The 22,999-nt window shown below is 45.1% G+C and overlaps 10 protein-coding genes and 1 long non-coding RNA gene across 24 annotated transcripts in view; 6 read left to right on the top strand and 5 right to left on the bottom strand.

Moving 5' to 3' along the window:
• The window catches only part of LOC6621795, a 42,498-nt gene extending 41,474 nt beyond the window's left edge, over nucleotides 1–1,024 (top strand). The window contains exons 6-7 of one of the 2 annotated variants that reach the window (XR_004361231.1): nucleotides 57–193; nucleotides 278–360. Coding sequence is in view for 1 of the 2 variants with exons in the window: in XM_032714363.1 (XP_032570254.1) it covers nucleotides 278–481 (204 nt within the window). In the remaining variant the exon portion in view is untranslated. Of the gene's footprint in view, nucleotides 1–56; nucleotides 194–277 lie in introns of both variants that reach the window. The other variant, XM_032714363.1, reaches the window with a different exon arrangement.
• On the bottom strand, nucleotides 671–2,535 carry LOC6621049. 4 transcript variants are annotated; one of them, XR_004361258.1, is made up of 4 exons: nucleotides 2,446–2,535; nucleotides 1,311–1,466; nucleotides 1,102–1,209; nucleotides 671–762 (listed from the first exon to the last, which is right to left on the bottom strand). It is a non-coding gene; the product is annotated as an uncharacterized LOC6621049 (long non-coding RNA). The 4 variants fall into 4 exon arrangements; XR_004361256.1 differs by having other exon boundaries at nucleotides 1,311–1,469; nucleotides 2,446–2,530; XR_004361259.1 differs by having other exon boundaries at nucleotides 1,311–1,469; nucleotides 2,361–2,449.
• A 321-nt stretch (nucleotides 2,536–2,856) lies between these two features.
• Nucleotides 2,857–3,718, top strand: LOC6614759. Its single transcript, XM_002039142.2, has 2 exons — nucleotides 2,857–3,008; nucleotides 3,072–3,718. Exons 1-2 carry the CDS (start codon nucleotides 2,928–2,930, stop codon nucleotides 3,633–3,635), a joined length of 645 nt encoding a protein of 214 aa, XP_002039178.1. The 5' UTR covers nucleotides 2,857–2,927; the 3' UTR covers nucleotides 3,636–3,718.
• Nucleotides 3,719–4,041: 323 nt separating this feature from the next.
• Nucleotides 4,042–5,001, top strand: LOC6621637. The gene is made up of 2 exons (XM_032714393.1): nucleotides 4,042–4,149; nucleotides 4,209–5,001. Exons 1-2 carry the CDS (start codon nucleotides 4,093–4,095, stop codon nucleotides 4,749–4,751), a joined length of 600 nt encoding a protein of 199 aa, XP_032570284.1. The 5' UTR covers nucleotides 4,042–4,092; the 3' UTR covers nucleotides 4,752–5,001.
• An 80-nt stretch (nucleotides 5,002–5,081) lies between these two features.
• LOC6614757 lies at nucleotides 5,082–6,387 on the bottom strand. The gene is made up of 6 exons (XM_002039140.2): nucleotides 6,277–6,387; nucleotides 6,193–6,219; nucleotides 5,978–6,133; nucleotides 5,784–5,915; nucleotides 5,549–5,719; nucleotides 5,082–5,496 (listed from the first exon to the last, which is right to left on the bottom strand). The coding sequence occupies exons 1-6, from the start codon at nucleotides 6,325–6,327 to the stop codon at nucleotides 5,278–5,280; spliced, it is 756 nt and encodes a 251-aa protein (XP_002039176.1). The 5' UTR covers nucleotides 6,328–6,387; the 3' UTR covers nucleotides 5,082–5,277.
• A 330-nt stretch (nucleotides 6,388–6,717) lies between these two features.
• Nucleotides 6,718–7,945, bottom strand: LOC6614756 (extensin). Its single transcript, XM_002039139.2, has 2 exons — nucleotides 7,836–7,945; nucleotides 6,718–7,764 (listed from the first exon to the last, which is right to left on the bottom strand). Exons 1-2 carry the CDS (start codon nucleotides 7,863–7,865, stop codon nucleotides 6,847–6,849), a joined length of 948 nt encoding a protein of 315 aa, XP_002039175.1. The 5' UTR covers nucleotides 7,866–7,945; the 3' UTR covers nucleotides 6,718–6,846.
• A 280-nt stretch (nucleotides 7,946–8,225) lies between these two features.
• LOC6621534 lies at nucleotides 8,226–8,833 on the top strand. The gene is made up of 2 exons (XM_032714416.1): nucleotides 8,226–8,312; nucleotides 8,375–8,833. The coding sequence occupies exons 1-2, from the start codon at nucleotides 8,256–8,258 to the stop codon at nucleotides 8,750–8,752; spliced, it is 435 nt and encodes a 144-aa protein (XP_032570307.1). The 5' UTR covers nucleotides 8,226–8,255; the 3' UTR covers nucleotides 8,753–8,833.
• A 21-nt stretch (nucleotides 8,834–8,854) lies between these two features.
• Nucleotides 8,855–9,368, top strand: LOC6621666. Its single transcript, XM_032714420.1, has 2 exons — nucleotides 8,855–8,945; nucleotides 9,009–9,368. Exons 1-2 carry the CDS (start codon nucleotides 8,922–8,924, stop codon nucleotides 9,147–9,149), a joined length of 165 nt encoding a protein of 54 aa, XP_032570311.1. The 5' UTR covers nucleotides 8,855–8,921; the 3' UTR covers nucleotides 9,150–9,368.
• Nucleotides 9,369–9,531: 163 nt separating this feature from the next.
• LOC6614753 lies at nucleotides 9,532–10,480 on the top strand. 2 transcript variants are annotated; one of them, XM_032714383.1, is made up of 4 exons: nucleotides 9,532–9,721; nucleotides 9,775–9,897; nucleotides 9,966–10,151; nucleotides 10,206–10,480. In XM_032714383.1, exons 1-4 carry the CDS (start codon nucleotides 9,549–9,551, stop codon nucleotides 10,393–10,395), a joined length of 672 nt encoding a protein of 223 aa, XP_032570274.1. In that variant the 5' UTR covers nucleotides 9,532–9,548; the 3' UTR covers nucleotides 10,396–10,480. The 2 variants fall into 2 exon arrangements, with proteins under 2 accessions (XP_032570274.1, XP_002039172.1); XM_002039136.2 differs by having other exon boundaries at nucleotides 9,546–9,721; nucleotides 9,963–10,151.
• A 59-nt stretch (nucleotides 10,481–10,539) lies between these two features.
• LOC6614752 lies at nucleotides 10,540–11,865 on the bottom strand. Of its 3 annotated transcripts, none has more exons than XM_002039135.2 (3): nucleotides 11,782–11,865; nucleotides 10,855–11,279; nucleotides 10,540–10,796 (listed from the first exon to the last, which is right to left on the bottom strand). In XM_002039135.2, exons 2-3 carry the CDS (start codon nucleotides 11,264–11,266, stop codon nucleotides 10,660–10,662), a joined length of 549 nt encoding a protein of 182 aa, XP_002039171.1. In that variant the 5' UTR covers nucleotides 11,267–11,279; nucleotides 11,782–11,865; the 3' UTR covers nucleotides 10,540–10,659. The 3 variants fall into 3 exon arrangements, with proteins under 3 accessions (XP_002039171.1, XP_032570293.1, XP_032570300.1); XM_032714402.1 differs by having other exon boundaries at nucleotides 11,778–11,801; XM_032714409.1 differs by lacking the exon at nucleotides 11,782–11,865 and adding an exon at nucleotides 11,637–11,730.
• A 195-nt stretch (nucleotides 11,866–12,060) lies between these two features.
• Nucleotides 12,061–22,999, bottom strand: part of LOC6614747 (protein sickie) — a 149,645-nt gene continuing 138,706 nt past the window's right edge. For 3 of the 7 annotated variants that reach the window (XM_032714010.1, XM_032714011.1, XM_032714012.1), the window contains 4 exons: nucleotides 14,078–15,912; nucleotides 13,756–14,011; nucleotides 13,213–13,692; nucleotides 12,152–13,151 (listed from right to left, as the gene is read on the bottom strand). In XM_032714010.1, the coding sequence (XP_032569901.1) occupies nucleotides 13,032–13,151; nucleotides 13,213–13,692; nucleotides 13,756–14,011; nucleotides 14,078–15,912 (2,691 nt within the window). In that variant the 3' untranslated portion in view covers nucleotides 12,152–13,031. Of the gene's footprint in view, nucleotides 13,152–13,212; nucleotides 13,693–13,755; nucleotides 14,012–14,077; nucleotides 15,913–22,999 lie in introns of all 7 variants that reach the window. The other 4 variants (XM_032714008.1, XM_032714009.1, XM_032714013.1 and 1 more) reach the window with 3 other exon arrangements.

The following is a 22,999-nucleotide window of genomic DNA, read 5'->3' as shown; positions in this document are numbered from 1 at the left end:
AGCTGAAAATAAAAACATTAAACTGCAAAATGTTGCACTTAAATTTTAAATTTCAGGATTATGTTGAGCCAATGGAGGGAATTCCCATTTTCTTAGATTGCGAAATAGACTTATAACGTTTAGTAAATTATGAAACTTTACTAGATGAAATACTTTTTGTTTTCCTGCATAGCACCAAATCTTTCAATTAAATGTATTAAACGAATCTTTGGCTTTTCCAATAAAGCATAAATCTTTCTATCTTACATGCATAGTTAATGTATATATCCCTTTCCAGGTCACCAACTACAACCGGGTCATGCTCAACCATCGCTCGGTGACCAAGCCCAAGGACGTCAAGTACAAGCGCATCAACAAGGCGAAGTCCAAGAGTCTGGAGGAGCTGCGAGGACGCCTCAAGAACCTGGTGGAGCGGCCTTCTGGCCTGGACGGCGGCTACTCCGGCGGCATGATGCCGCAGGCGGCCCAGTCATATGCGTGACATTCGCAGCAGCCGGACGGAGAGTCCCAGAGGTCAACGGAGGGGGTGAAGAACGGCCAGCCGGAGGCGGCGATGGAACCTCGTCCGCGCAGGGAGAGCGCGGAGGCAACGACCTCGACGTCGGCCGCGACCTCGACCTCGACATCGATCTCCGCCCCCCAGGACCCGCAGGGCAGCAGACACGGCTTTCCCAAGAGGTCGCTGACCTTGCCGCGCATCCTGGTGCCCCGGCAATCGGCAGCGGGACTCGCGGGCTCGAGCGGCGGTGGGCGTGGCGGCTTCTAGCAATTAAAGAAATTTTTCATACGCAATTGTGATAAAAAGTAAACACGTTTTCTTCCTCCGTCTCTGTAGTGCCGACTTCAGTTGCTTTAACATGATTCTCTTTTGTAACATTTGTTTCCTTGACATTTATCCTGCGCCTAGTTTGGTAAACTATGCATTTACTTAAGTTAAGCTTAAGTTTTACAAAAACGGAACTGCATTTTGACTTAACATTACACATAGTTTCTCACAAAAAAAATAAATCATTTTTAAAACTTATTTTTCTGTCTATGATTTTCACACTTTGCAAGAAGCGTATGAAAAATTTCGCCAAACGTAAGTCAGATATATCTTACAAAAGAACGGAAAGTGTACTCGAGGACAATATTTCCAAATCCCAGATGTTGAATGATGTTGAATGGTGAGTAGCTCCAGTCAGTCCCAGAATCGTGGGTGAAAATAGGCTAGAAAGGATATTATAAAAATTTACTCAAGGTATTACTAAATAGCCTGTAAGAACAAATGCATATTTATGTTTAAGCAAATTGTTAATCGATAATATTACCTATATATTTCCGCAACGTTTAAGAGCTTCTCTGAACCTTCGTTTACACATATAAAGCATTTCGACTTGCTTTTGAAAACTATACAACCAAAAAATGTTAGAACACACTTCTCTATTGATATTCGACCTAGTTGTAAGCTCTACTCCATGGACTGTCTTCTAGATAACAGAATTTACAATTGATCATAAATATATATGAGTATATTTTCTTACTAACTATTACTAGCCATTTATAAGTATTTAAGAACTCTAGCTAGCATAAGAAAGAAGCATATTATTTTTGCATTTTGTCACGATTATTTTATAACTTGTTATCGACTATTGGGGTCTGCGTGGCCCCAATGTCCTGAATGTCAGATGTACCTTGAGAACTCGTAAAATACTGTACAGATTTAATCCAAATATGAACGTTAGTATAAGCAACTCCTTAGGTGTGAACTACGACAATGGCTGCTATCAGGTCTCAATTATAAAGAATACATAAATATATTTAAAAGCCAAATCAGTACAATGCCTGGACAGCTGCAACACAACAAGCGATGTATATATGCGAAATAACTTATATCAAATATATATCAACGTGCAACTTGGTGTTTCAGTGGTTGTCCTACTACAATGTGTACCTACATACGTGTGTTATCTCGAAATGCGGAAATTGTTCAAAACAAAACATTTCCAGTATTGAACTATAAAGTATGCATTCCTCAGTCAATTGGACGTTAATTTAATTATTTTAGGCTGATTGTTGGAAATACCAGTGTGTTTGCCAACAATAGCGGGTAAAGCGTGTTATTCTGAATGTAAATTTAATAAGACTTATGCATAACTACTTTTGCAAAGATAAAAAATGAAATAATTATAAGGACGTTTATCGCATGCCAAACGCTCCTTGATTTTTATAAACTTATGTAACCGATATGATGTAAGCAATGATTTTTCACTATTCGTTTCATTTTTCACGTATTCATATTTCTCATACAACAGAATTTTTATTAATTTTTTTATTTTTTACAACCCTAAGATAAATTATAGAAAATATGGTTATTGTACAAATTATTAAGGATGATTTGGTAATCCAGTCGCTTTTCTTCAAATTTCATTCATTAAAAGAAAACACTTTTTCGATTTTAACAACCTTCAGAGATAAGATTGAAAATGTTGTAAATGTACAAAAGATAAAGAATATTTTGATTATCCGGACAACTTCCTTCCCGTTACAAGCCAATTTACAAATGCTGAATATGAATATATATATATATGTATATAGTCCGGATCAATACGAGAATGCAGTAGCTTGCTAATAACCTAAGTATATGCTAAGATGTGTAATTTACAAATCTAATTGTTAATGTTACTCGTGTGTATGCAGATTACTACTAACATTCGACTAGACGGCATCTTTTTTTCCTAGCTAGCTTAAATAGAAAATCACGAACGAACATTAATGGCCATTAATTTGCTCACTCTACGAAATTCGAATAAACAGTACTTGAGATATTTTCTACTTGCGCTTAATAAAACAAACAAAACCTAAGCCAGTCGAGATTGTTTGGGTGGGGAAACCGTTTGGCATCCGTCCGGCATGATCAGTCTAAATCGAGCAGCGATCGGAGGAGCATGGCGAGATCAGGGCGCAGTTCGAGGTTTCTTATCGGCGGCAGCACTTGCTGCTGGGTGCTTCTGGGTCTTATCTGCCTGGTGAGTCGGTGAGTCGGCGGCGGATTAGATAAGGAACTTATTGATTTTCCTCTCGATTGCCAGGCTCTGGCGGACTCAGCCCAAGTGAAAGAACGCAGCCCTACCATCTTGGCGGGAAACACAATTCAGGCGGTGGAGAGGCTCTTTAATCAGGTGCTCTACACGACCATCGAAGATGCCCGGCAAAGACTTCCGGCTATTCCGGCCAACGAAACCATCGATCGGCAGTACTTCGAGGAGCTCGACCTGGTCGCTGGGAACGAGGACTACTACAGCACTGCTTTCTATATCTTCGCCTGGATAAACAGCGACCTCATGTACCACAAGACTCCCGATAAGTTGCTCGTCGAGGTTCTTCCCGGCGAGAAGATCGCCATTCGCAGATTCTTCGCCAAGGTCAAGCCGCATCTCACCAAGTACCTGCGACTCAGTCGACAGGACAGGTCGGAATTGGTTTCCAACGTCACCCAATTGGCCACCGAAACTGAGGACAGTCTGATCACAACCTTCTTGGAGTTTCCCCAGAACCTGAAGAGCCAACTTCCTGAGCTCCAGCTAATGGACTACACCAAATTGGCTCAGGCTTTGGTCCAGGGAGTGGCCAGTGGTATATGGACGAAGGTTTAAGATTAATAGCTAAATATTTAAGCAAAATCATAGAATTAGGAACTGCGTGTAATAAAATGAGAATTGTACTTTAAACAAAAATATTTGGAATCTATTTATACGAGGACTTTATTCCTGAAAAAATGCCGTTTAACTTCCGGAATATTTCCAACTGCCTGATCGACATGTGTAGATCTCGGGAACTGATGCTTTAAAGCAATAAAGATATTATCGTGACTTGGAACTATATACGACTTTATAATCACAAAATGCATGGTTTCCACTACCCACTAATTAAAATACCAAGGGGCAGCGCTCGTTCTTATCACGCTCACCGATTTCTGAAGACTGATTACAGTCTATACGTTGTCTCACGATCAGTGGGTATTCATTATCCCATTTTGTATTAACTTTGTGAAATTAAGAGAGGGATTATAAAAGGAATCAGTTCAATAGAGACTAGATACAGTTTCAAATCATGGCTAGCAGATTAACTTGGACTTTTCTAGTCGCAGTGGCTGCCCTCCAGCTTTCAGTAAGATCCTTAGATACGCTTATATCCTTCTGGAATAAACTTTAACTTTTAACTTGCAGCTTGCAGCTCCTCCAATTAACAAATGGCAGTTACAATTCGAAGTGTCTAATGAACTCTTTCAAATGGTAACAGATGCCATGGAACAGCTGAGACATGTCTTCCAACTGGTCATCGACGAGGCTGAACTCATTTTACCACCGGAATCCAAAGGACACATTCTCAGGGAGCTTAAGGACTTCGTCGCGGCCCTGGACACCCTGGACTTCGATGATTCATTCGAGCTGAATAGACTGGAGGATGCCCTTGAGGAACTGGAAAGCATAATTTCGATTGCAGGCAGCAAAGAATTCGAATCGGAAGCTGATGAGGTTGTGGTCCAGCTATTCATACAGCACGGAGTTGAGGACCTGGAGCAGATCCTGGAAAGAAATTTGGAAACTACTCTGAAAACCGTAGAGCAGAAAGTGGAGAAGTACATGAGCACATGGTCCGACAGTCGGTTGGCCAGGAACGCGGAGTTGGTCAAGCAGTTTAATGATTTTAAGAACGAGATGGATGTCTATGAGAAGCTGGACAAGTTAACCAACTCTGATTTCATTTGAATTAACATATACATATACATATGTTCCAAGTACATTTAGCTTTAAACCAAGTAACTACAGATGCATAATCAGAACGTGTATATACTTTCCAGTAACTGCCTTGCAAATTTCAAAACCAGTAGTCCAGAGTTCATGTTTTGTATTAGCACGCTCGCCGGAAGCTAAAACTTGATTACATATTGCAGCTGATTTAACAATCAATGAGCATATAATAAATACGATAGTAAGTGTTTACTACTTAGTCCAGGAATGACGTAAGAAATGTGGAATTCATTTTGCAAAGGCATTGAATACCTTAATATACCTTTTATAGATTTGTAAACTGTCAGGTTTCAATTCGATAGTTTTAATGATTTTCATTCCTCCTATTCAATACAATTGTTATTTAGTCTAATAAATAAACCATGCAGAAAGTAAAATAACTAATTATTTGTAATGCTAAAAATCTTTACATTAGACAGACAAGTCAGTCTAGCAGCCTCAACTAGTCAGAACTTTCATTCATAAGCTTCTATTAGGAAAGGGGTTAAAAGTTTCGGTAAGATGAACCAAACCCATCCCGTGAGTCGTACAAGTCCCGCTCGATCTGGGGAGGTCCTCTTCCGTCCGAGGTGTAGCTATAGGACTCGCTCCGGTAAAAGTTGTTCGAAGAACCCCCGGAACCAAGGGGACCACTTCTACCAGTCGGAACACTGAGACCACCGGAGATTAGGGGGATAATGGAACCACTAGGTGACATGGGTACCTGGAGAAGGTGTATTAGTTATTTAGCTAGGAACACGATTGCACAAGATTACCGGTCGAGATACAAAGGTTCCTGAGTTTTGATTGCGGAACGGGGAGTCAGGAATTGGTCGACCGACTCTGCCACGGAAATCCGGAGAACTGGGAAAAGGTCTGTTGTCGAAGGCGTTGCCTCTGGGACCGACATTGTAATCGGTTTGGAATGCATTGTCATACATGGGTTGCTGAAATAGTTCAGTCGTCAATCGGATTGTACTACTATTTGTAACTACTTTTGAAAACGCTTACACGAATGGGGAAACCGTTGGATCGGGGAGGACTCTGAGGATAAAACGGTCGAGGTTGGAATGGGATAGGTCGGAGTGGAACGTCCTCCTCTTCGTAGGCGTCGGTCACCTCCTCCACTTCACCGCTAGATCTCTTCAAAGATAATACATATATATGTACTTCCGTTTATATTAAGCGTATTGGATGAGACTCACCTCTAGAAACTCGACATCGTTATCTGCCTCGACCAGGGCAGAGCTATTTCCGCCATTTAAGGAGGATCTATTAGAAATAGGTTCCCTGCTCGATTTCGGACTCACTGGCTTGAAGAGATGCGTGGGAATGCTGATAGTTTCACGGGGCACCCTTAGCTGTGGATTATTTAATATTTCATAAATATACTATCTAAGTTGTTTGCTAGCTAACTTACCTTGGGCTCCGGCAGAGTGTGGCATATCTGAAAATAAAGAACTCATTGAAGCCTAAGTTGTGGAACCACCCGATGAATAGTTACCCCCTGAGCGATGAACAGACAGCCCAGCAAAACGAATTGGAGCGGCAACATCTCGCAGATCTCGACTGACACTCACGTCTCGAACTTCCGACGATCGACAGAACTATGAGTTGACTGGGTGGAATGCGCTGCAATTAAATGCAACCACGATCCCAACCCGTCCGACTGGAAATCACCAAGGTGAGAGCGTCGGGGCCCGGGGTTATCAGCCTGGGGATTACACGACAGGGAAATCAGAAGCCCATAAGTCAATCTCATATGCGCAAATCAACAAATATCATTTTGCCGAATCTAGGAGCCTTTAATTTAGGAACTAGTACTTAATGCACCGAAAGAAAACTCCAAGCAGTCCCACATTAATTGAAGAACCTTGTGCTCAGATTCGCACGTTCGAATGCTTTCAATATTGTATATAAATATTAAAAACTCATGCAAATATAATTTAAAAGTTATTTATTGTGTTAGGAAGTACATTACAAGAATGAAATAAAACTAAGATATTATTGATTATCTGGACTAATCTAGAAGATTCGAGTCTGGAAGATTTTTCACAGTATTTAGCGCAGAGTGTTAGTAGCGTCCGTAGCCGTAGGGCGAACCATATCCGCCTCCTGGGCGCGGAAAGCTGGGCACAGAGATCACTGGTCTTCGGGGAATCAAATAGACCTGCGGGTAGCCAAATCCAGGTGGCTTCAGAGCCACATCCTCGTCCTTATCCTCTTCTCCAGACTTGTCCTTGGGCTTATCTTCGCCGGAGTCTTCATCGTGATTGTGATTGTGGTTGTGGGGGTATCCGTAACCGGGACTGGGAGGTCCGTATCCTGAGAAGCTGGGCCAGTTACGAGGCTGGGGGAACACCGGTGGTTGGTAGGGCGAGTACGGTGATCTGAAGGTCGGATAGGAGGGGTATCCAGACAACTCCGGCGATTCCTTGTCCGCATCTTTGGAAGTGGGCGGTGTGGCCGATGGAGGAGCAAGCTTAGGTCCCGCGGCGGAGAATATCACTCCAGGGTGGGGGTAGGGGTACTGAATGGGGTATGGATAGGGCTGAGGATGCGAATGAGAATGGGGATGAGAGTGGGGCTCATGCTTATGGGGCTTTGGCGTTGTGGTAGTTGTAGTGGTGGTCGTCGTAGGGGTCGTGGTTTCCGGTTCCGGAGTGGTGGACTCTGGGAGCGCAGAGCCATCATTGTTTTGTTGCAAGCCATCGTCCAGTTGACCCAGTCCGTCATCCGGAGCAGCGGTGGCCTCACCCTCCTGCTCAATTGCGGGCTTCGTGGTGGTTTCTGGCTTCGGAGTGGTGGTTTCCGGCTCGGGTGTGGTGGTGGTGGTCACTTTCTTGTGGGGATAATGAGGCTGATACTGCGGTGGAAGGTGGGGCTCTGGCAGGTGCGTATCATCGGTAGTCTCCTCTTCGCTGTTAAGCGAGGCATCGATTTGCTTTTTAGCCTCGTCGAGCGACAACTGAGCGTAGCTTAGAGCCAGAAGCTAGAATTAAAATGTATATTAAATTAATCATAGTTTGAGTCATTTTGCTCTGGCCAAGATCTGGCACCAACCTGGCTGATTAGAAGAAGCTTAATGAACATCCCAACCGACTGAGTTCAACTAGCAAGGGCCAAGCGAAAACTGATTGTTTTCTGCCGGCCATAGCTGACTTATATAGCTCCAGAATCGCCCACCATTATGGAAATCGGTAAGCCCACAATTACAGACAGCCCCAGAGCAATCAGCTCTCTATCTCTCTCGAAAAACCCGATTGGCATCAGGTGTTGGATGCGTCTGCCGGAATTTCCCCGGCTGCGTTCGCAAATTAAAGATCGCCGTCTATCAGCTGGTCACTAAGAGAATTGGTTCTGCCCGCAGAGTCAGGCAGCGATTCACTCAATCAATTTGGAACTGCTCCAATCGATTCCACCTGCGCAGCGACTATAAAAGATGGCTTTGCCCAGTCGGCGCTTCTGGTTTCGACGCAGTATATGTACATACTATGTGTCAGGTGTGACGATAGCATGGCGAAACTGGAACTGAAGCTGGTGAGTGCCAATGGGGCATTCCCCCTCATTATTGCACATAATCGAAAGTTTCTTTGTTCTAGATTGGAATCGCTATATTCTTGGTAGCCGCGCTCGAGGCTCAGGAAACCCCTGCGGCTGAATCATCTCCAGCGTCCCCAACAGCTGGCGAAACGTCTCCAGTTACAGAAGGCAGTTCCATCGGAGAAACTACTCAGACCACAGTAGCGGGGTCCGAGGTGACAGGATCACCAATGAATAGCACCGATATGGTTAATAGCACGGACATCCCAGACCCGAACGCCTCGCCTGACCCTGAAAATGGAGGAGATCCATTTGTGAAGCCGGGAAGCCATATAAAGGGACCTCGACACGTTAGAGCACATGATGGCTTCCACAGCCTGAAGACGGAGAAGCATTGGGCTACCTGGAACGACGCCTTTACCACGCCACGTCCTTAGCTCCAGCGACCCATTATACCCTTTCGTTTTGTGACCAATCTCTGAAGATTATTGAATAAAAAACTAAATCATTTTAATATATTCCGTCGAAATTGGGGACACCCTATGTGGTTTTACCAAGAACTTCAAAGATGACGAATTGAATTAGTTTCCAGTCTATTGTTCCCCAATGCGGTTGACTGTTTTCTGCTTGGTAAGTAGAGATATAATAGAGTTATAGTAACATTTTATCGCATATATTATATTTTCTCATTAGTGCCTCCTTTTGTGCCTGGAGCTGGTAGTGCCCAGACACGTCGTGGGCCACGACGGATTCCACAACATCGAGAAGGAAAAGCGCTGGAAGAACTGGCCAGCACGTGTGAGGCACCGCCATAAAAAACATAACTCGATCTGATGGCAGACAAGGTTGGGATTGCACGCGATTACTTAGGGCACGTTACAAAGTCATTCACACGGCCATAATGCTTCAGATCTCGCCAGACAATGGGAAGCGGAAGCCTTGTCCATCATATCAATGGATCACTGCTTAATTGAGCATTTCCAATGTTCGAATGTGTAAATAATAAATTGAATTGCGAATTGTTGCTAACCAAGCGATATACATTTCAAATGAGGAGAAATGGATTTTATAAATATAAATTGACACTTTCTTAAGAATGAGTAACCCTTTTTAAAATAGAGGTTGTTTTTTTCTATTGTCACTAATTGGAAATCGATTGGTTCCATAATACATCTCAGCCCACTTAATTGTGATTTAACGTATAAGTAATTTGTCACTCTATAAACTACAGCCATGGGATCAAGGCTCTATCCCGCAGCGATCCTCATCCTCCATTGCCTGCTGTTGCTCCTCGTCAAGGTGGACAGCAGAGGTAACCAGAACCACAGCCAGATGGACAGACAGCGTCATCTGCGAGCACACAATCTGCACAGGCCTCCATACGAGGGATACGATTGGCACAAACAGTAAGATACAGATTCGATCGATCTGAAGGATAGATACATTTCGCTTTCAACAGCTTTAACCGAGATGCGGAACCAAAGGCGGCAGTTGCAAAGGAGAAAAAAGAGTCGACTTTCAAGCACAGATCAGGCCATTTCAAAAAGATGGAGCAAAAAGCTAGGGATATTTCGAACTGGAGGTAGGTGCATCTTATGCATCAAGTACGGATGCTCTGCGATCAAGGAACGCCTGCCTTCTTTTCAGCAGAGCTCGGAGCGCGTACCAAAAGGAGACGGCAGAGCTGGAGAAATGGGGTCAAGCTAAGAATATTACTGACAACGAACTGAAGGCATTCTTTGACGGGGAAATTTCTACCAAAGACAAGTACAGATTATTTGGGGAAATTCAAACCGTTGTCCAGATCCTGAAAGAGGTGAAGCAAAAGGGAGCTGTGTAAGTAGTGTTCGTCTGTACGTCTTACAATGCCTTTGAAATTCGCCTTTTTAGAACCGAAAAAGAGAGAGCAATGATAACACCGGATCTAATACCATTGATCCTAAGATTCGGCCGCATGTTTGAAAGGGAATTCGCCAAGAACACAAATGCCTCCCAAGCCTTGCAGATCCTTGTTAATGAGGTTCAAAAATCTAAAAGCCGGAAGATGGGACACAAGAGTTCCAGAAGGTATTATCGCTAAGTGGTAATTAAATTGGCTATGCCTTTGGTAATTTCGTTTGTAATTTACACACTAAAAGGTCTGTTATTAAATCGAATAACAATCATTGCTCTGAAACTGATCATTGAGGCTGGTTTCCTGGCAGAAACTGATGACTGAGCCAAGATCGATTGGTTTAGGCAGCAGCCATAACTTTAATTTCGACTATCTTGCTTTTACTTAATACACATAGACGTCGGCTAACTTAATCACACACAATCGCGGAATTATTTAACGACAGCGCACTTAGTTCTTCCACTTCTTGTTCTCGTAGTCCCACTTGGAGGTCAATCCGGTGACGGGGTTGATTTCCAGGTCGATGATGCGTTGCAGCTGGGCCTTCTGGTGTTCCTCGTCGAAGGTAACGGGCAGCTCATCGTACACTAAAAAGAAAATGCTTAATAGTGGATAACCGCATAAGGGAAGCGGACAATGGCTTACCGAAGAGGTTCATCAGCACGGCCACCCAGATGGCGGCGGCGGAGAAGAGGAGTGCAATGCCCAGGTGGAGCTTCCACTCCCCGGATCCAGCCTGGACCTCGGCGATAGTCTGGCAGAAGCTGGCGCGGTACAGGGCCTTGATCTCCTGGGTGCTGAGCTTCTTCCAGTCTCCCTGCTCCTTGGCGCGCAGAGCGTTGATCTCGTTGGTGGGCTCACGGAAGCGCACGGCGGGCAGAGGGTAATCCACGCGATCCGCGTAGCAGGCGGTGCCGTTCCAGCCGTAGCCCACGATCTCCCGCTTGCCGATCTTGTCCAGCGTGTGGACGGCGGCCACGCTGCCCACCTGGGCACTCTTGGGCAGCTGGGAGGCCAGCTGGCGGAGCACAGCACTGTTGATTAGTCGCAGGGCCATTTTCTCAGAGAGTCTGAAAGGGAGTAAAATGAATATCAATTTATGAGGTATCAGCAGAGAGACATAAGGTCTTGGACCCACGATAGCCAAATTCCCCACCAAACTAGACGGTCATCCGTGAAATTTCACGGGTTAGGAATTCACCGATATATGGTGCCCACTTAGTTGGAGGTTATGTAACGGCTAGCAGAGCTACGTGCCAAGTTATAGAATATATTTCCATAGAAATCGCATTGTTTTGCTGTTCCTCTAGGCATGTCGCCACATATTTCTCCCGATTTCGTGCTGTGTTTGACATAATATCCGCATAATTCTCCCATTTTTCACAGCCATCACAGATGTTGTGTAATCGGTGGGCGGTTGCATCTACCGGAAAACGGATTATAAACCGGTGGCAACTGGTTTTCCAATTTATATGGGCTTGCTTATCCCGCTCGTTGTATACAATAGCTTTGTGGTCGCAGTTACTTGGTAATCTACGCAATTTAAATAATTTTTAAAGCACTTTTACCTACTTTTCTTAGACTTGCTGAACAATGTGACCAGAGGCAATATGCAAAAGAAATTATATATGGATGGGTAATTATTGCTCGATATTTTGGTATTTTCGTGCAGAACAATGTGACCGCAACTCGAGTGAAAAATTTATAATATCAATATATCGATATATTCAATCGTTATCAATCGGAACGTGGCGGGATATTTAAATCTAAATATTTTAAAATTAATATTTTAAAATAAAATAAATAAAAAAAACATGGCGGAATATTTGGTCGCGAGAAGATAAACAACAATGAATGTTAAATATTATATTTTATTTTGATTTGATGTCATATCTCATAAATGCACACATTTAAATTAGACAGAGACATATAATTTGCTTTATCGTATCATATAGTTTGCTGCTTGAGTTGGTATTACATGAGCTTATCTTTCGATAGGGATCTGGAGTTCGGAAATTTAGCTATTTTATCGAGGATGGGGTATTACGTAATCACTTTCGCGTATTCCTGTGTTTAAGCGCCGCTTGGCATAATAAATATGATAATGGTATTTTGCTTTAATGGGCTTTATAAATATGCAATATGTTTGTAACAATATTTAATGATAATTACGCAAATAATTAAACTAAAGTGAAAGCTTTTTTCTTCAACTATACATCTTGTAAATTGGTAGTAGCAAAAACTTATAGCTACATTTACAGTAGAGTTAGGTATTAGTTGCGATTTAATTCATATGATCCGCCGGTTCTGGGCTGGGATAAAGGGTATAAAAAGTCTAGACCGTCGGTCAGATTCACACTTAAGCATAGGGGATTTGGGGTTACTTTGTTCTAGGTATATGTACATTAATGAATTCACTCGTCTTATCTCTTTAACATTTCATGTTAGTTAAGGTTTCTTTTCTCAAGATTTGGGTTTTTCGGAAACGCAGCCGGGGTCCTTGCTTTTTGGGATGGTAGTGCTTCGTTATCAGGTTCAGTTTGTGGCTTGGACAATTTGCATTTTTAACAAGTGCGCTAAAAAGTGCAATTTACTCTAGATGGCAGGGAGTGGCTAGAAACGATGGGTGGAAAGGTCGGTGACTTGGTGCAAATGGAAAACTCTTGGAACTGCTTTTGAACCTCGCTGCGAAAGTAGTGCAAGAAGTTTCATTTGTGCGGGGGAAAGGATAGCTTGGGTGCAGCAGACCCTCAGCTGGCGTGTTCCTCTCAGTTAGTCCATCTAAATTTGGCATGTACGAAGTGGTTGGTTTCTTCAGCTGTTCACTCGGCTCCAGCGGAACTTTCAGGCGTGACATTCGAGTCCAGGCTGGCGCAATCGGACTCCTGATCCTGGGCCTCCGAGTAGTTGGCCGCCTCCTGCAGGCGCATCAGCATGTTGAGCTGTTGACGAAACGCCTCATGAGTTGAAAGTCAAAGGAGCAATGTTAGTCCTGTATCTTACCAAGGGATCCTGTTGGTCTCCGTTGGTTAGGGCCACGCCTTCAAGTCCCACATCCTCGGCATTGATTTGCCGTAGTGGAGGCACTGAGTCCGGACCGTAGGGCCACGGATAGGAGTTCCTAATGAAGGCGGAGGGGTCGTTCCAGGCGCCTCCTCTTCGTCCATAGAGCTGAACTCCCTCGCGCACCGCTTCCACCAAGTATGGCGAGAGGTGGTAGTTCCAGATGTCGGTGAACCACACCTGTGAATCCTTCAGGTCCATCGGGCAGGCTAGGAATAGCCTCGGCCCAATGGTCACATCACTGGAGCTGTGCACCTCCAGGAATCGGTTGATGTGCTGCCAAACGGAGGGCAACCAGGCCAGCACTGCCGCCAGCTCCGGCTGAGGATGTTGCGTCTGCAGTTCCAGCTGGAAGAGTCGACGCCTCAGGAAGCGACCCAGGAAGCCTTTCACGGGCTCCATGTGATTGGCTGTGAGCACCTGTTGCCAGTGAGGAAGGAATAAGTAATGGTCCAATTTGTAAAGTCCATCAATACAACATACCCATCGGAAATTGTGGTGCAGCTGCAGGTTGGTGGTGTTGCAAGTGGCCTGCGACATGGTGCCAATGATGCAGGGCAGCTTGTTGGCGGGCCCAGCGCTCAGGAGACAGGAGAAAACGTCGCCCAAGGCGGAGGCGTGGTGCAGGTTGTCCAAAATAATCACAGAGGGAAGCTCGGAGACTCCATTGGCAATGGCAGCCTGCTCGGCAATGTGGCCAAGATACTGACGCAGATCCTTCGAGGACTTGTGGTCAACACTGAGGAGAAATGGAGGAGAAATGGTTTAGCAATATGGAATAGATAGTGATCTCCTTGAGACTTACTTGAACGTGGCAATGGCCTCCGAAGGATTGCCCCTGGCGGAGCGGGCCACCAGGAACTCGGCTAGTCGTCGGGCCAGGTAGGACTTTCCAGTGCCGCTGGGTCCGCACAGGATCAGACGACGGTGTTCCGTGAGCAGGCTGATGTATCGGTGGACAATGCTGCGCGGAATGAGGCTGTCGAAAGCCAAACTTCCCACACCCTGGAGGCAAATGTATAGGGTTCTCACGCTGCCCACTATGTAACCGCAGGGCAGGAGTTCCGGGAATCCCATCTCGGGACCGCGCTTCGCCTCTCCCAGGTGGTACGAGGTAATGGAGTCCGTGTTGAGACCGAGGTTGGTGCCCGGATCAATGCGCGCCACGTAGTCCTTGAAGGTCTTGCGCACCACGTAGTCCAGATTCTGCCACGTCGTCTTGCCGGATATGTAGGTGCAGGCTATGACGAACTCGTTGCAGCTGGCGCTGGCATAGTTGGACTTCCTCTCGCTTTGGGATTGGCTATCCGCCTCGTGGCCATTGGCATAGAAGCCGTCGAGCTCTTGCAGCTCCTCACAGTACTTGGCAAACGCCTCTGGCTGACCCAAATAACAGGCAATGGCTATCTTCTTGCCATCGCACACATCGGCCAACTCCTCCGTGGCACTGGCCATGTGCACCGGACTAGCCATAGGAGCCGCCTCCAAGGCAGGAGGTGGTGGCGTTAGGTCTACGTGGGTACTGGGACTAAGGGGAGCCACACTGACGCCATTGGGAGCCGGTGGTGGAGGTTGTTCGGGAGCCGGGGCAGGTGGCAAACAGTCCTCCTCCAGTTCAAGTTCTTCACTAAGTCGACCTGGGAGTTCCATGGGTGGGCGATTGTTGCTGTCGGCGAGGGAGTAGCGCCTCGACACCTCAGAGCTTCCAGCCACTGATCCATTGGGACTGATGGCCTGGCCCAAGCTGGCCTCCGAACCGGCCAACGACCGCGTGGTCACCAGCTTCTGGAGACGCTCGTTGTTGTGCTTCAAGGACATCATCTCCGCCCGCATCTTGTTCATCATCTCCTTGAGGCTCTCCAGCTGGGAGGCCGAGCTCAAGGCCTCCAGGCGAATATCGGTCAGGACGAGATCCTTTTCGCGCAGCTGCTTCTTGAGGTCCTCGACCACATGCTGATCTTCCTGGTCAATGGCATCGATGGGCTTGGCATTGTCTATGAGGGTGACGGTCTTGGCGGGACTGCTCTGCTTGCTATTCGGCAGGGGAGGAGCAGGTTGGGTGGCCAACGAGGCCAGTCCCAAGGGTTCACCGTGACCATTGTGCAGGGGAAGTTTCCCAGAGGCCAACTCTTGCTGCGAGTGGTTGTGATGATGATGGTGACCCACATGACGACTCGTCTTGGAGATCTTGGCATTGCGGGAAAAGGCCTTGGTGAAGCTGCTACGCAGCCAGCCCTTCTTCTTGTTCGCCTTGTTCTTGTCCTGGGCCGCCGAGCAGCCCGAGCTGATGGAGTTCAGCGAGCACATGGAGTCGGTGCTGTGCTGGCGCTGCATTCCCAGTGGCATGGAGCCATTGTTGGCATTGATGGCGCGTTGGGAACCCGAGTTCGGTGGCTTCTGATCCGAGCCCGGCTGACCCAGCGCCTGGCCTTGAACCTGACCTTGACCCTGGGTCTGGACGCCCATGCTCTGCATGTGCGCCGTGGTCAGTCCCGCCTGGATGGACTGCTTCCTCAGCAGCTCGATGGTCTGCCGCATGTCCGTCAGCTCGCCGTCCTTTCGCTCCGCCGTCGCCGTCAACTGATGCAGTCTGTTGGTCATGTTGGACAGCGACTGCTCGAAGGCGGTGACCACATGGGCCTGCAAGGAAGAAGATGAGAGGAGCGATTAGTTTAAGGTGGGTATGGGTATGGGCTTAGGCCAGGTCTGTACAATCCATCATCGCCCGTTTTGAGCACATCTCGATCGTGCCTCGCATTCTGAGGACGGGTGTTGCTGCTTGGCATGCATGGCGTTGCAGCCGCAACTTGCAACTCAACCCGGCCACATGACTCACGCACAATAAGCCGGGCCAAAAGCCGGGCCCAAAGCCGGGCTTTAAGAACTTTTGAAAACTTCTGTTCCTTCTTAGAAAGACGTGCACTTAGAGAATGTATCCCCGAAGTAATTCAGTTGTTTTTTTATTAATTTATTTATGTTTTATTTTAAACCTTTTTGAGAAGTGTTTTTAATTAGGAATTATAGGCAGCCATAGGTTGTCTTTTAAACAGATGTTAATTTTGCTGAGTTCTTTGATTACTAAATAATTAAAAAGTAAGTTATTTTTGCTGAAGTTTAAGGTTGCTTCTCTAATACTAATTATTCGGCCGTGTGAATTCGAGAACCTGTGCTATTCTTGTGCTTTGTTATGTCACCATTTGCCATCATTGCTTATTTTTTATGAGCCGACGTGACTGGTGACGTATATGTTTGTGTTTAGGGAACCCAGGAAAAAATATATATTTCTGCATCAAGTTGATGAGTGTCATTAGGGAAACTCGGAGAAGAAAAGTGGTGAGTCAGAGCGGATTTAGTAATTGCCAAGGAAGTTGTGAGGAAGCAGCGCAATCTTTTCATTTTGCTGGCAGAAATGCTCGTAAAGTAATTTAGCGTTTGTAGTATTATTAAATTGGGCGACATGGCGGGTGTTTTAATGCGCCAGACTAATTAAATTATGAATTGGCAAACGTGATCACAACAAGTGTACAGCCCACCCGCGCACATTACAATCAGCACGATTTGCATTAAAAAACCGCGTAGAAACCCTTTCAACTTTCTCCGCTTCGGCATATTTGGGAAAGGGCTCTTCGTTTGGCTGCCAACTCACGTATGTGGCAAGCATAAAAATTGATTACGGTGCGTATGGGTAACGTGACACGCAGTACGAGGCGGCAGCCGCAGGAGCACATCCTTTCGTTTCCGCCGACAATTAAAACGATTTAAGAGCCATTTTCCTTTGAGTGGGTGATAAAGTGGAAAGTGCCAGTGATTTTATTCGAGAGTAGCCCCCAAAGATTGCCTCACTCCGACCTTGAACCTAGAAACCTTTGGGGGAGTGTTCATCTACTGATGATGAATATCCGTTTAAAAATGCAGCTCTATAGAGCGTGCCATCGCAATTTGCATACATGAGTGGCTAATTAAATAGCGAAACGTGCTAGATGGATATCAGCGAACAAGTGGGAAATCGGGGTATAGTCTGAAATACAGATTAGCGGCAATTCTAGCAACTATATTTTACTGTAATACGTATGGCTCGCTATATTTGTTTTTAATTTTTCCCATAGCTGTGTGATTTGTTTTGCCGGTAGCCAATCATTGCGATGACGTCATTCCTATGTCCAGCCAACTAACTTGCCGCATGCCAATGCTAATGTTGGTTTAGCGGCATTAGGCGAGCTTATATTTTCCGAAGATAAGTCAACTCCGATAAGTAAGGTATTTAATTAAGCTTTAAATTATATACTCTGCAGGTTTCGGTAGCAACCGTATATGGTCAGGTCAATTTGCTAGAAATGATTTCAAGTGTAGAGCGGATCGAGATTAAAGAGATGACTTGTTCACCACCCACAAGAGTTAATATATAGCTGGATCAGTTCGGACTCAGTAATTATTAGTTGTAAATACAAAACTGATCTTAGATCATAAAATTCGAGGCATCATGACTTAAATACTTGATTATTCAGTTGCATTTGCCAGTGCAACTTTGTTATATGTGGCATTTTTTCGCTCTAAAATTAATTGTTCCGTCTCTTACGCATTTAAGAACCATCTTAGTGTTCGGAAAAAATATTCTTTGCAAGGAAACACCCTCTTCAACTACTAAAAGCCAAACATTAAAGACCCCCGAAGGAAAAGGGCGAAAAGAGGGGAGAAATAGAAGGAGCAGCATGAAAAAACGACATAGAAATTAAAAGCAGCGATGATGTTGCTCCAAGCCCCTACTCAGTGCCTCTCAAACTGTACGGTGGTGGGTACAAAAAAGGGAGTTCGATGCTGTTGCACCAGATGATGTTGCTGCTGTTGCTGCTGCTGCTGTTGCCTCTTGTTGCGGCAGTTCATTTGCACGTTGGAGGCAACGAAGCGTTAAACGGTTATGCATCAGCTGCGAGCGACACGCAGTCGGAAAGTAAAAAACCGGCGAATAGAAGGGGCTATAGAAGGCAGTCGGTGCGAGGGGCCATATGCTAAATGGCTAAGGCAGCAACAGAACCCCCAACGAAATTGCCAACTTTAATTTGACTGTCAATGTGGCTGGTGGGTGAGGTGGGTTGCGGGGGATGCATTGAAGAATTTATCGCTGGCAATTTGCAGACAGCGAAACAAAGTTCAAGTTCAACGGTGGCCGTACAGAGTTTTCCCCAACCGAAAAATAATAAAAACACATTTAAAAGCAGCGTTTAAGCAGGGGAAATGCTGTTTTGCTGATAAGCAGCTGATTAAGTTTCAAGCCGATAAGATAGTTGGCCTTCGATGGTCTGCGTTCCGCCGATAGTGGGTGATAAAAGTAGGTCGCACCGCTCATGTCCACTGTATAATTCAATAAATCCAGCCAGCCCGAAATTGTCCGCTGGTGTTGCTGCTGCGCATAAATCATGTTGCAGCAGCAGCAGCGACTGTTGCCCACTTGACAACTGCTGCAGACATCAGGCGACCATGTGTTCGTCCCTTGTAGCGAGATGTTGCTGTGCTCGTTCTGCTGCTTACTGGTGGTGTTACTGGCGACACGCCGTAGGCGGGTGCACTTTGACCTTTCCGATGATTTATGCCCCGCAAAAACAACAACGAGTGCGACAACAACACCAGCAACATGCAACTGCAGCACTTGACATTTGTTGGACTTGGACAAAAGAAGCAAACTATAGCAGTTGTCACTGGATGCCTGATTTATTATTCCACTAGGTAGGCGGTCATGGGCGGGGCGTGGTCGCGTCTCCGTCTAATTTGCATTGGAATATTTGATGATTGATGAAGGCATCTGCCCCGTCTCCGAAAATAGTGAAAGTATATTCAGGATGGGCGGTAGGTAATGACTAATTGGGGAAGGCTTTGCAAGGTCAGCTGCCAGTCAGTTGGGGCTCGGAAGTTTCTTTCGGGCAGGTCTGATGGCTTTAACCTTGCTGAATTATGAATGTGTTTCCTGTAAAGCTGATTGAATTTTCCGATAGGGGAAAATTGATGAAGATGGAAGCTGAAGACTCTAACCTATGTGACCTTGCGTTGATTGAGAAAGCCCCCTCATGCTCGATTGCTAGTAAAGATTAGAAGGAGCTGACTTGCACTATCGCAGGAGACTAAGCCACTTCAAGTAGATAAAATAGCGTGTGCTAAATAGAAACTATTTTTAACAGTGGGTATCTCTTGTTCAGCATTAAAAGTTGCGAGAAAAGAACTTCACAGTTTTTGGGTACTAAGTAACATGCTGCGTTCGCTAATCAGAATTTCCTGCCTTGGGATTCCTTTCAACCATTCGTGGAGTCGATTTCACGTTGGTTTCTTCTTTTCGGCCAAAAAATAATTTCATCTGCGACCCAATCGAATTCGAGTTCTGCGGCCTGCCACATAATAAAATGATTAACAAACTAATCCGTTCTGATTGTTTGTGGCGCACACAGTCACAAATCGAAGTGGAGCCGCAAGGATCCTGGGAAAGGCGAATTGGAGCCGCGAGCGGAAAAAATAGCAAATCATCATTAAAATCTTGGACAGCGCAGGGAAGATCGGCGGACAGAAGTGGAGAGAGGTGGAGGACGCAAACCCACAACGAAGTTGTATCCACACAGTCCAATCGAGTCCACTTTGATCCGCCGCCGCAGTCTCCGCTGCAACTTCGATGTATTTTTTTTGCTTTTTCAAGAATGGAAGACTCTGTCCCAGTGGCTGGTGAAAGATCGCGATTGCGGCTCCATTATTTGTACAATTGCCTATGCTGCCCCGCCAACGAAATAATGCTACCCAGATAAATATGCCATTTGGCTAATGGTGGCACCACAAACTCACGTCGACCACCTCGCAATTTTCGTGTTTTTCCGTGTGTGAACTTACCTGCAATGAAAGGAAGAAGAGAGGCAAAATTAGTTGATTGAAAAGGGCAGGGATTGTAAATATTATACATATATAAAGTGAACATATTTGCACATCATTATGGTGTCTTTAGAATCGCTTAAAGAAAACATTTCCCTATACTGACGACATTTCATAGGATCCCATTTTCATTTTTATGATGACCCAACCATTAGAAAGATAATAATTTGATGGCTTGTTTATTGACATCAATTCGATCAGCCCAAACGACCATTTGGTAATCGTTGTTCTGAGCTGTTTCAGTTAATTCCTTTATGAAAATCACAACAATGACTGGCTTTGGTTGTCCGCGATCATGACGATCAATGGGCATTCAAGGGCCGTGGGTCCCCTTTCCAATTTACTTTTTATACTTCTGCTGTCGTTTTTTTTATTGATTTCTTTCAAGACCGGAAGCCACAAGAGGCACGTCCAAGAAGAGACAATGAAGATGCAGCGATGACGATGTAACAATACAAATAATATTGGTGTGGAGCATTCAAATCAACATCGCAGCTAAAAGTTTTGAGCTTGTTTACATTTCCCCTCTTTGTTGCTTATCAAACAAGAGGCCAAAAGATATGGATTTGGATTTGAGTTTGGGTTTCTGGTGACTGGTTTCTGGTTTCTGGATTCTGCAGCTCGATTCCGTTTGACCATTGTTGTTTGTTTTGATTCTGGGCTCGAGTCGAATTGAGTTTACTTTGCCAGCCGCTGATTTCCTCGGGGAGACGGCTATACCTACATATAGATGGGTATATAAAGTCGGCACCGACTCGTCCTTTTCACCGAACAGCTTCATCATGGTCACGTCTGTGTTTGTGAACCTGCCCCTTCGTCAGTTTCCCCCTAACTTTTCCAGCTTGTCTTGCGGTCGGAAACAAGTTTTTTGTTCTGTTTTTTGTTTGCTGGGTTTGGGCTGTTGGTTGGCCGTCTTTCGGGAAGGGAACCACCAGGCCCAAGAACTACTCGTACAAAACTGGTTTCGAGCCGCAGCCACCTGTGACAGGTCGAATGGCCACAAAAAGCCAACGGACAAATGAACAAACTACGAAATCCAAACACGTGCCCAGCTCGGAATAATTTGCTGACTTGCACAGTGAAATGAATAAATATTTATAGTTTAATTACAAATTGAACGGGCGAGCTCAGGTGCGGCAGCGGTGAAAACCGGAGAAGCATTTGGGAATCGTCTAGAGATAGAGATACAAACTGGCCGCCAATTGGGAAAGACGCACTCGGACATTCAGTCAGTCAGTCAGTCAGTCTGTTAGTTAGTTGGTTAACCAGTTTCTTTGTTGGCTCTGTGCAGCAGTTGCAACCATTATCTATCTGCGCGATATGAATATATTTCATGTGCAATCGACCACTCGCCACAATCGCCGGTTCGCCATCTCGTTTATCAGAGAGCAACTGTTTTAATAAGCGATCTCCGACAGATAAAAGCCAACAAGTTACTTAAAGCCAGCTCGAGTTGCCAATTTGTTGGCGTTTTGTCAGCCAAAGATTTATTAATTATGCATGGCGGCACTTCGAAAGTGGCACAAACGGTTGACGAACTGTCCTTGCCACAAACTCTGGTCTTAGCCGGTTAACAAATTCTATAAGAAGGTGCCACAAATTGCTGCACAGATTAAATTCACCCATTAAATTCCCGAATAATACCTTTGTTAACCGCACTTTAGCCATCAGGTGAGGTCAGCCAATTAATGCTCAATTAAATCAGTTTTATATCTTTACTTTATTTAATTAACAATTCGACCTTTCTGCAGAGTGTAATCAAATTCACATCAATCATTTCACAGTCTAGTTGTGTCCAACAATAACAATTGCCAAATATGTAAATTCCGAACAATAATAACAAAATACCGCGATGAATATAATCAATTAAAAGCAATCAACTTCTGGCTTTCAACCCCTTGACTCCCCAATCAAAATTGTGATATCACCTCCGACCATCTGGGATCAGCAGTGCTCCCCAAACTGTCAGCGGCGCTTGTTCACACGCCATCTGACAATTTCACTTTCCACGGTTCCACAGTGGACTTCTCGGCATCTTGGCCAGCTCGGGTTACCGCTGCCATCGAGGACTGGCAGCTGTTGGAGCCGCTCATAAATAAACATGAAATGAACACGAAAAACGCCTTAAAAACAGTCGGCGGCGTCGCTGGGGCTAAGCCTAAAAACCGCTTTAAAAACGCGCCAAATCGAATATGAGCAAAAAACTACTAAAAAATGGGGGGGAAAATGAACAAAAAAATATGAAAAAAAAACAAACGTACTCAGCGTGCGGCATTAATGGCAACTTTATTTGTTTTGAAAGTTGACATTGATTGGACCCGCAATTGGCGACGAAGTCACTCGGCTTTGTTGTCTTTAGTGCTTCGCCATTGATGTTGGATTGCCGCTCGGAATGAGCTGGGTATATAGGTTGGTATAAATGGGCATATTTCCTCAGACCTCTTAATTCATTCAACATTTGCGGATTAAATTGCGGCCACTGAGTGGCCTAGCCTTAATGCTGAGCTTTTTCTTTTATGGGTCTATCAATTATAATAGATGGTGATCTTTGATATACTAAGATGTACTTTACTATGAAAGGGTAACATCTAAGAGCATGTATTCTAGGCAGATTAGTAATACTTAATAACCATTACTACGATATTAAAACAGCCTCCTAGGTGAGAGAAAAGCCTTCGTCAATACCAATGAGTGTGGATTTCAACATCAATATCGCCACTGCAGGGCATTCCAATGGCCAGCAGACCCCATCATCGATGTCTGATTTCTTTCGTGGACATATCAATAGCATGTTCCACGAAACCAGGTCATCGGTTTTGGTCAT

This window comes from Drosophila sechellia, chromosome 2L (assembly GCF_004382195.2).
Source record: "Drosophila sechellia strain sech25 chromosome 2L, ASM438219v1, whole genome shotgun sequence".
Lineage (NCBI taxonomy): Eukaryota > Metazoa > Arthropoda > Insecta > Diptera > Drosophilidae > Drosophila > Drosophila sechellia.
This window is presented reverse-complemented; position numbering and strand designations above follow the sequence as displayed.

Excerpts from the sequence above, each read along its gene's own strand:
- LOC6614753 (XM_002039136.2), top strand. The coding sequence starts at position 9,549 with ATGGGATCAAGGCTCTATCCCGCAGCGATCCTCATCCTCCATTGCCTG. Across the intron at positions 9,898-9,962 it reads AGGGATATTTCGAACTGGAG|CAGAGCTCGGAGCGCGTACC; the intron begins GTAGGTGCATCT and ends CCTTCTTTTCAG. Across the intron at positions 10,152-10,205 it reads GTGAAGCAAAAGGGAGCTGT|AACCGAAAAAGAGAGAGCAA; the intron begins GTAAGTAGTGTT and ends TCGCCTTTTTAG.
- LOC6614756 (XM_002039139.2), bottom strand. The coding sequence starts at position 7,865 with ATGTTCATTAAGCTTCTTCTAATCAGCCAG. Across the intron at positions 7,765-7,835 it reads AGCTTCTTCTAATCAGCCAG|CTTCTGGCTCTAAGCTACGC; the intron begins GTTGGTGCCAGA and ends TTTTAATTCTAG.
- LOC6614752 (XM_002039135.2), bottom strand. The coding sequence starts at position 11,266 with ATGGCCCTGCGACTAATCAACAGTGCTGTGCTCCGCCAGCTGGCCTCC. Across the intron at positions 10,797-10,854 it reads CGTGCTGATGAACCTCTTCG|TGTACGATGAGCTGCCCGTT; the intron begins GTAAGCCATTGT and ends TTTTCTTTTTAG.
- LOC6621666 (XM_032714420.1), top strand. The coding sequence starts at position 8,922 with ATGCGGTTGACTGTTTTCTGCTTG. Across the intron at positions 8,946-9,008 it reads GGTTGACTGTTTTCTGCTTG|TGCCTCCTTTTGTGCCTGGA; the intron begins GTAAGTAGAGAT and ends TTTTCTCATTAG.
- LOC6614757 (XM_002039140.2), bottom strand. The coding sequence starts at position 6,327 with ATGTTGCCGCTCCAATTCGTTTTGCTGGGCTGTCTGTTCATCGCTCAG. Across the intron at positions 6,220-6,276 it reads GTCTGTTCATCGCTCAGGGG|ATATGCCACACTCTGCCGGA; the intron begins GTAACTATTCAT and ends CTTTATTTTCAG. Across the intron at positions 5,720-5,783 it reads CCAACGGTTTCCCCATTCGT|CAACCCATGTATGACAATGC; the intron begins GTAAGCGTTTTC and ends GAACTATTTCAG.
- LOC6621534 (XM_032714416.1), top strand. The coding sequence starts at position 8,256 with ATGTACATACTATGTGTCAGGTGTGACGATAGCATGGCGAAACTGGAA. Across the intron at positions 8,313-8,374 it reads CGAAACTGGAACTGAAGCTG|ATTGGAATCGCTATATTCTT; the intron begins GTGAGTGCCAAT and ends TCTTTGTTCTAG.
- LOC6614759 (XM_002039142.2), top strand. The coding sequence starts at position 2,928 with ATGGCGAGATCAGGGCGCAGTTCGAGGTTTCTTATCGGCGGCAGCACT. Across the intron at positions 3,009-3,071 it reads TTCTGGGTCTTATCTGCCTG|GCTCTGGCGGACTCAGCCCA; the intron begins GTGAGTCGGTGA and ends CTCGATTGCCAG.
- LOC6621637 (XM_032714393.1), top strand. The coding sequence starts at position 4,093 with ATGGCTAGCAGATTAACTTGGACTTTTCTAGTCGCAGTGGCTGCCCTC. Across the intron at positions 4,150-4,208 it reads TGGCTGCCCTCCAGCTTTCA|CTTGCAGCTCCTCCAATTAA; the intron begins GTAAGATCCTTA and ends TTTAACTTGCAG.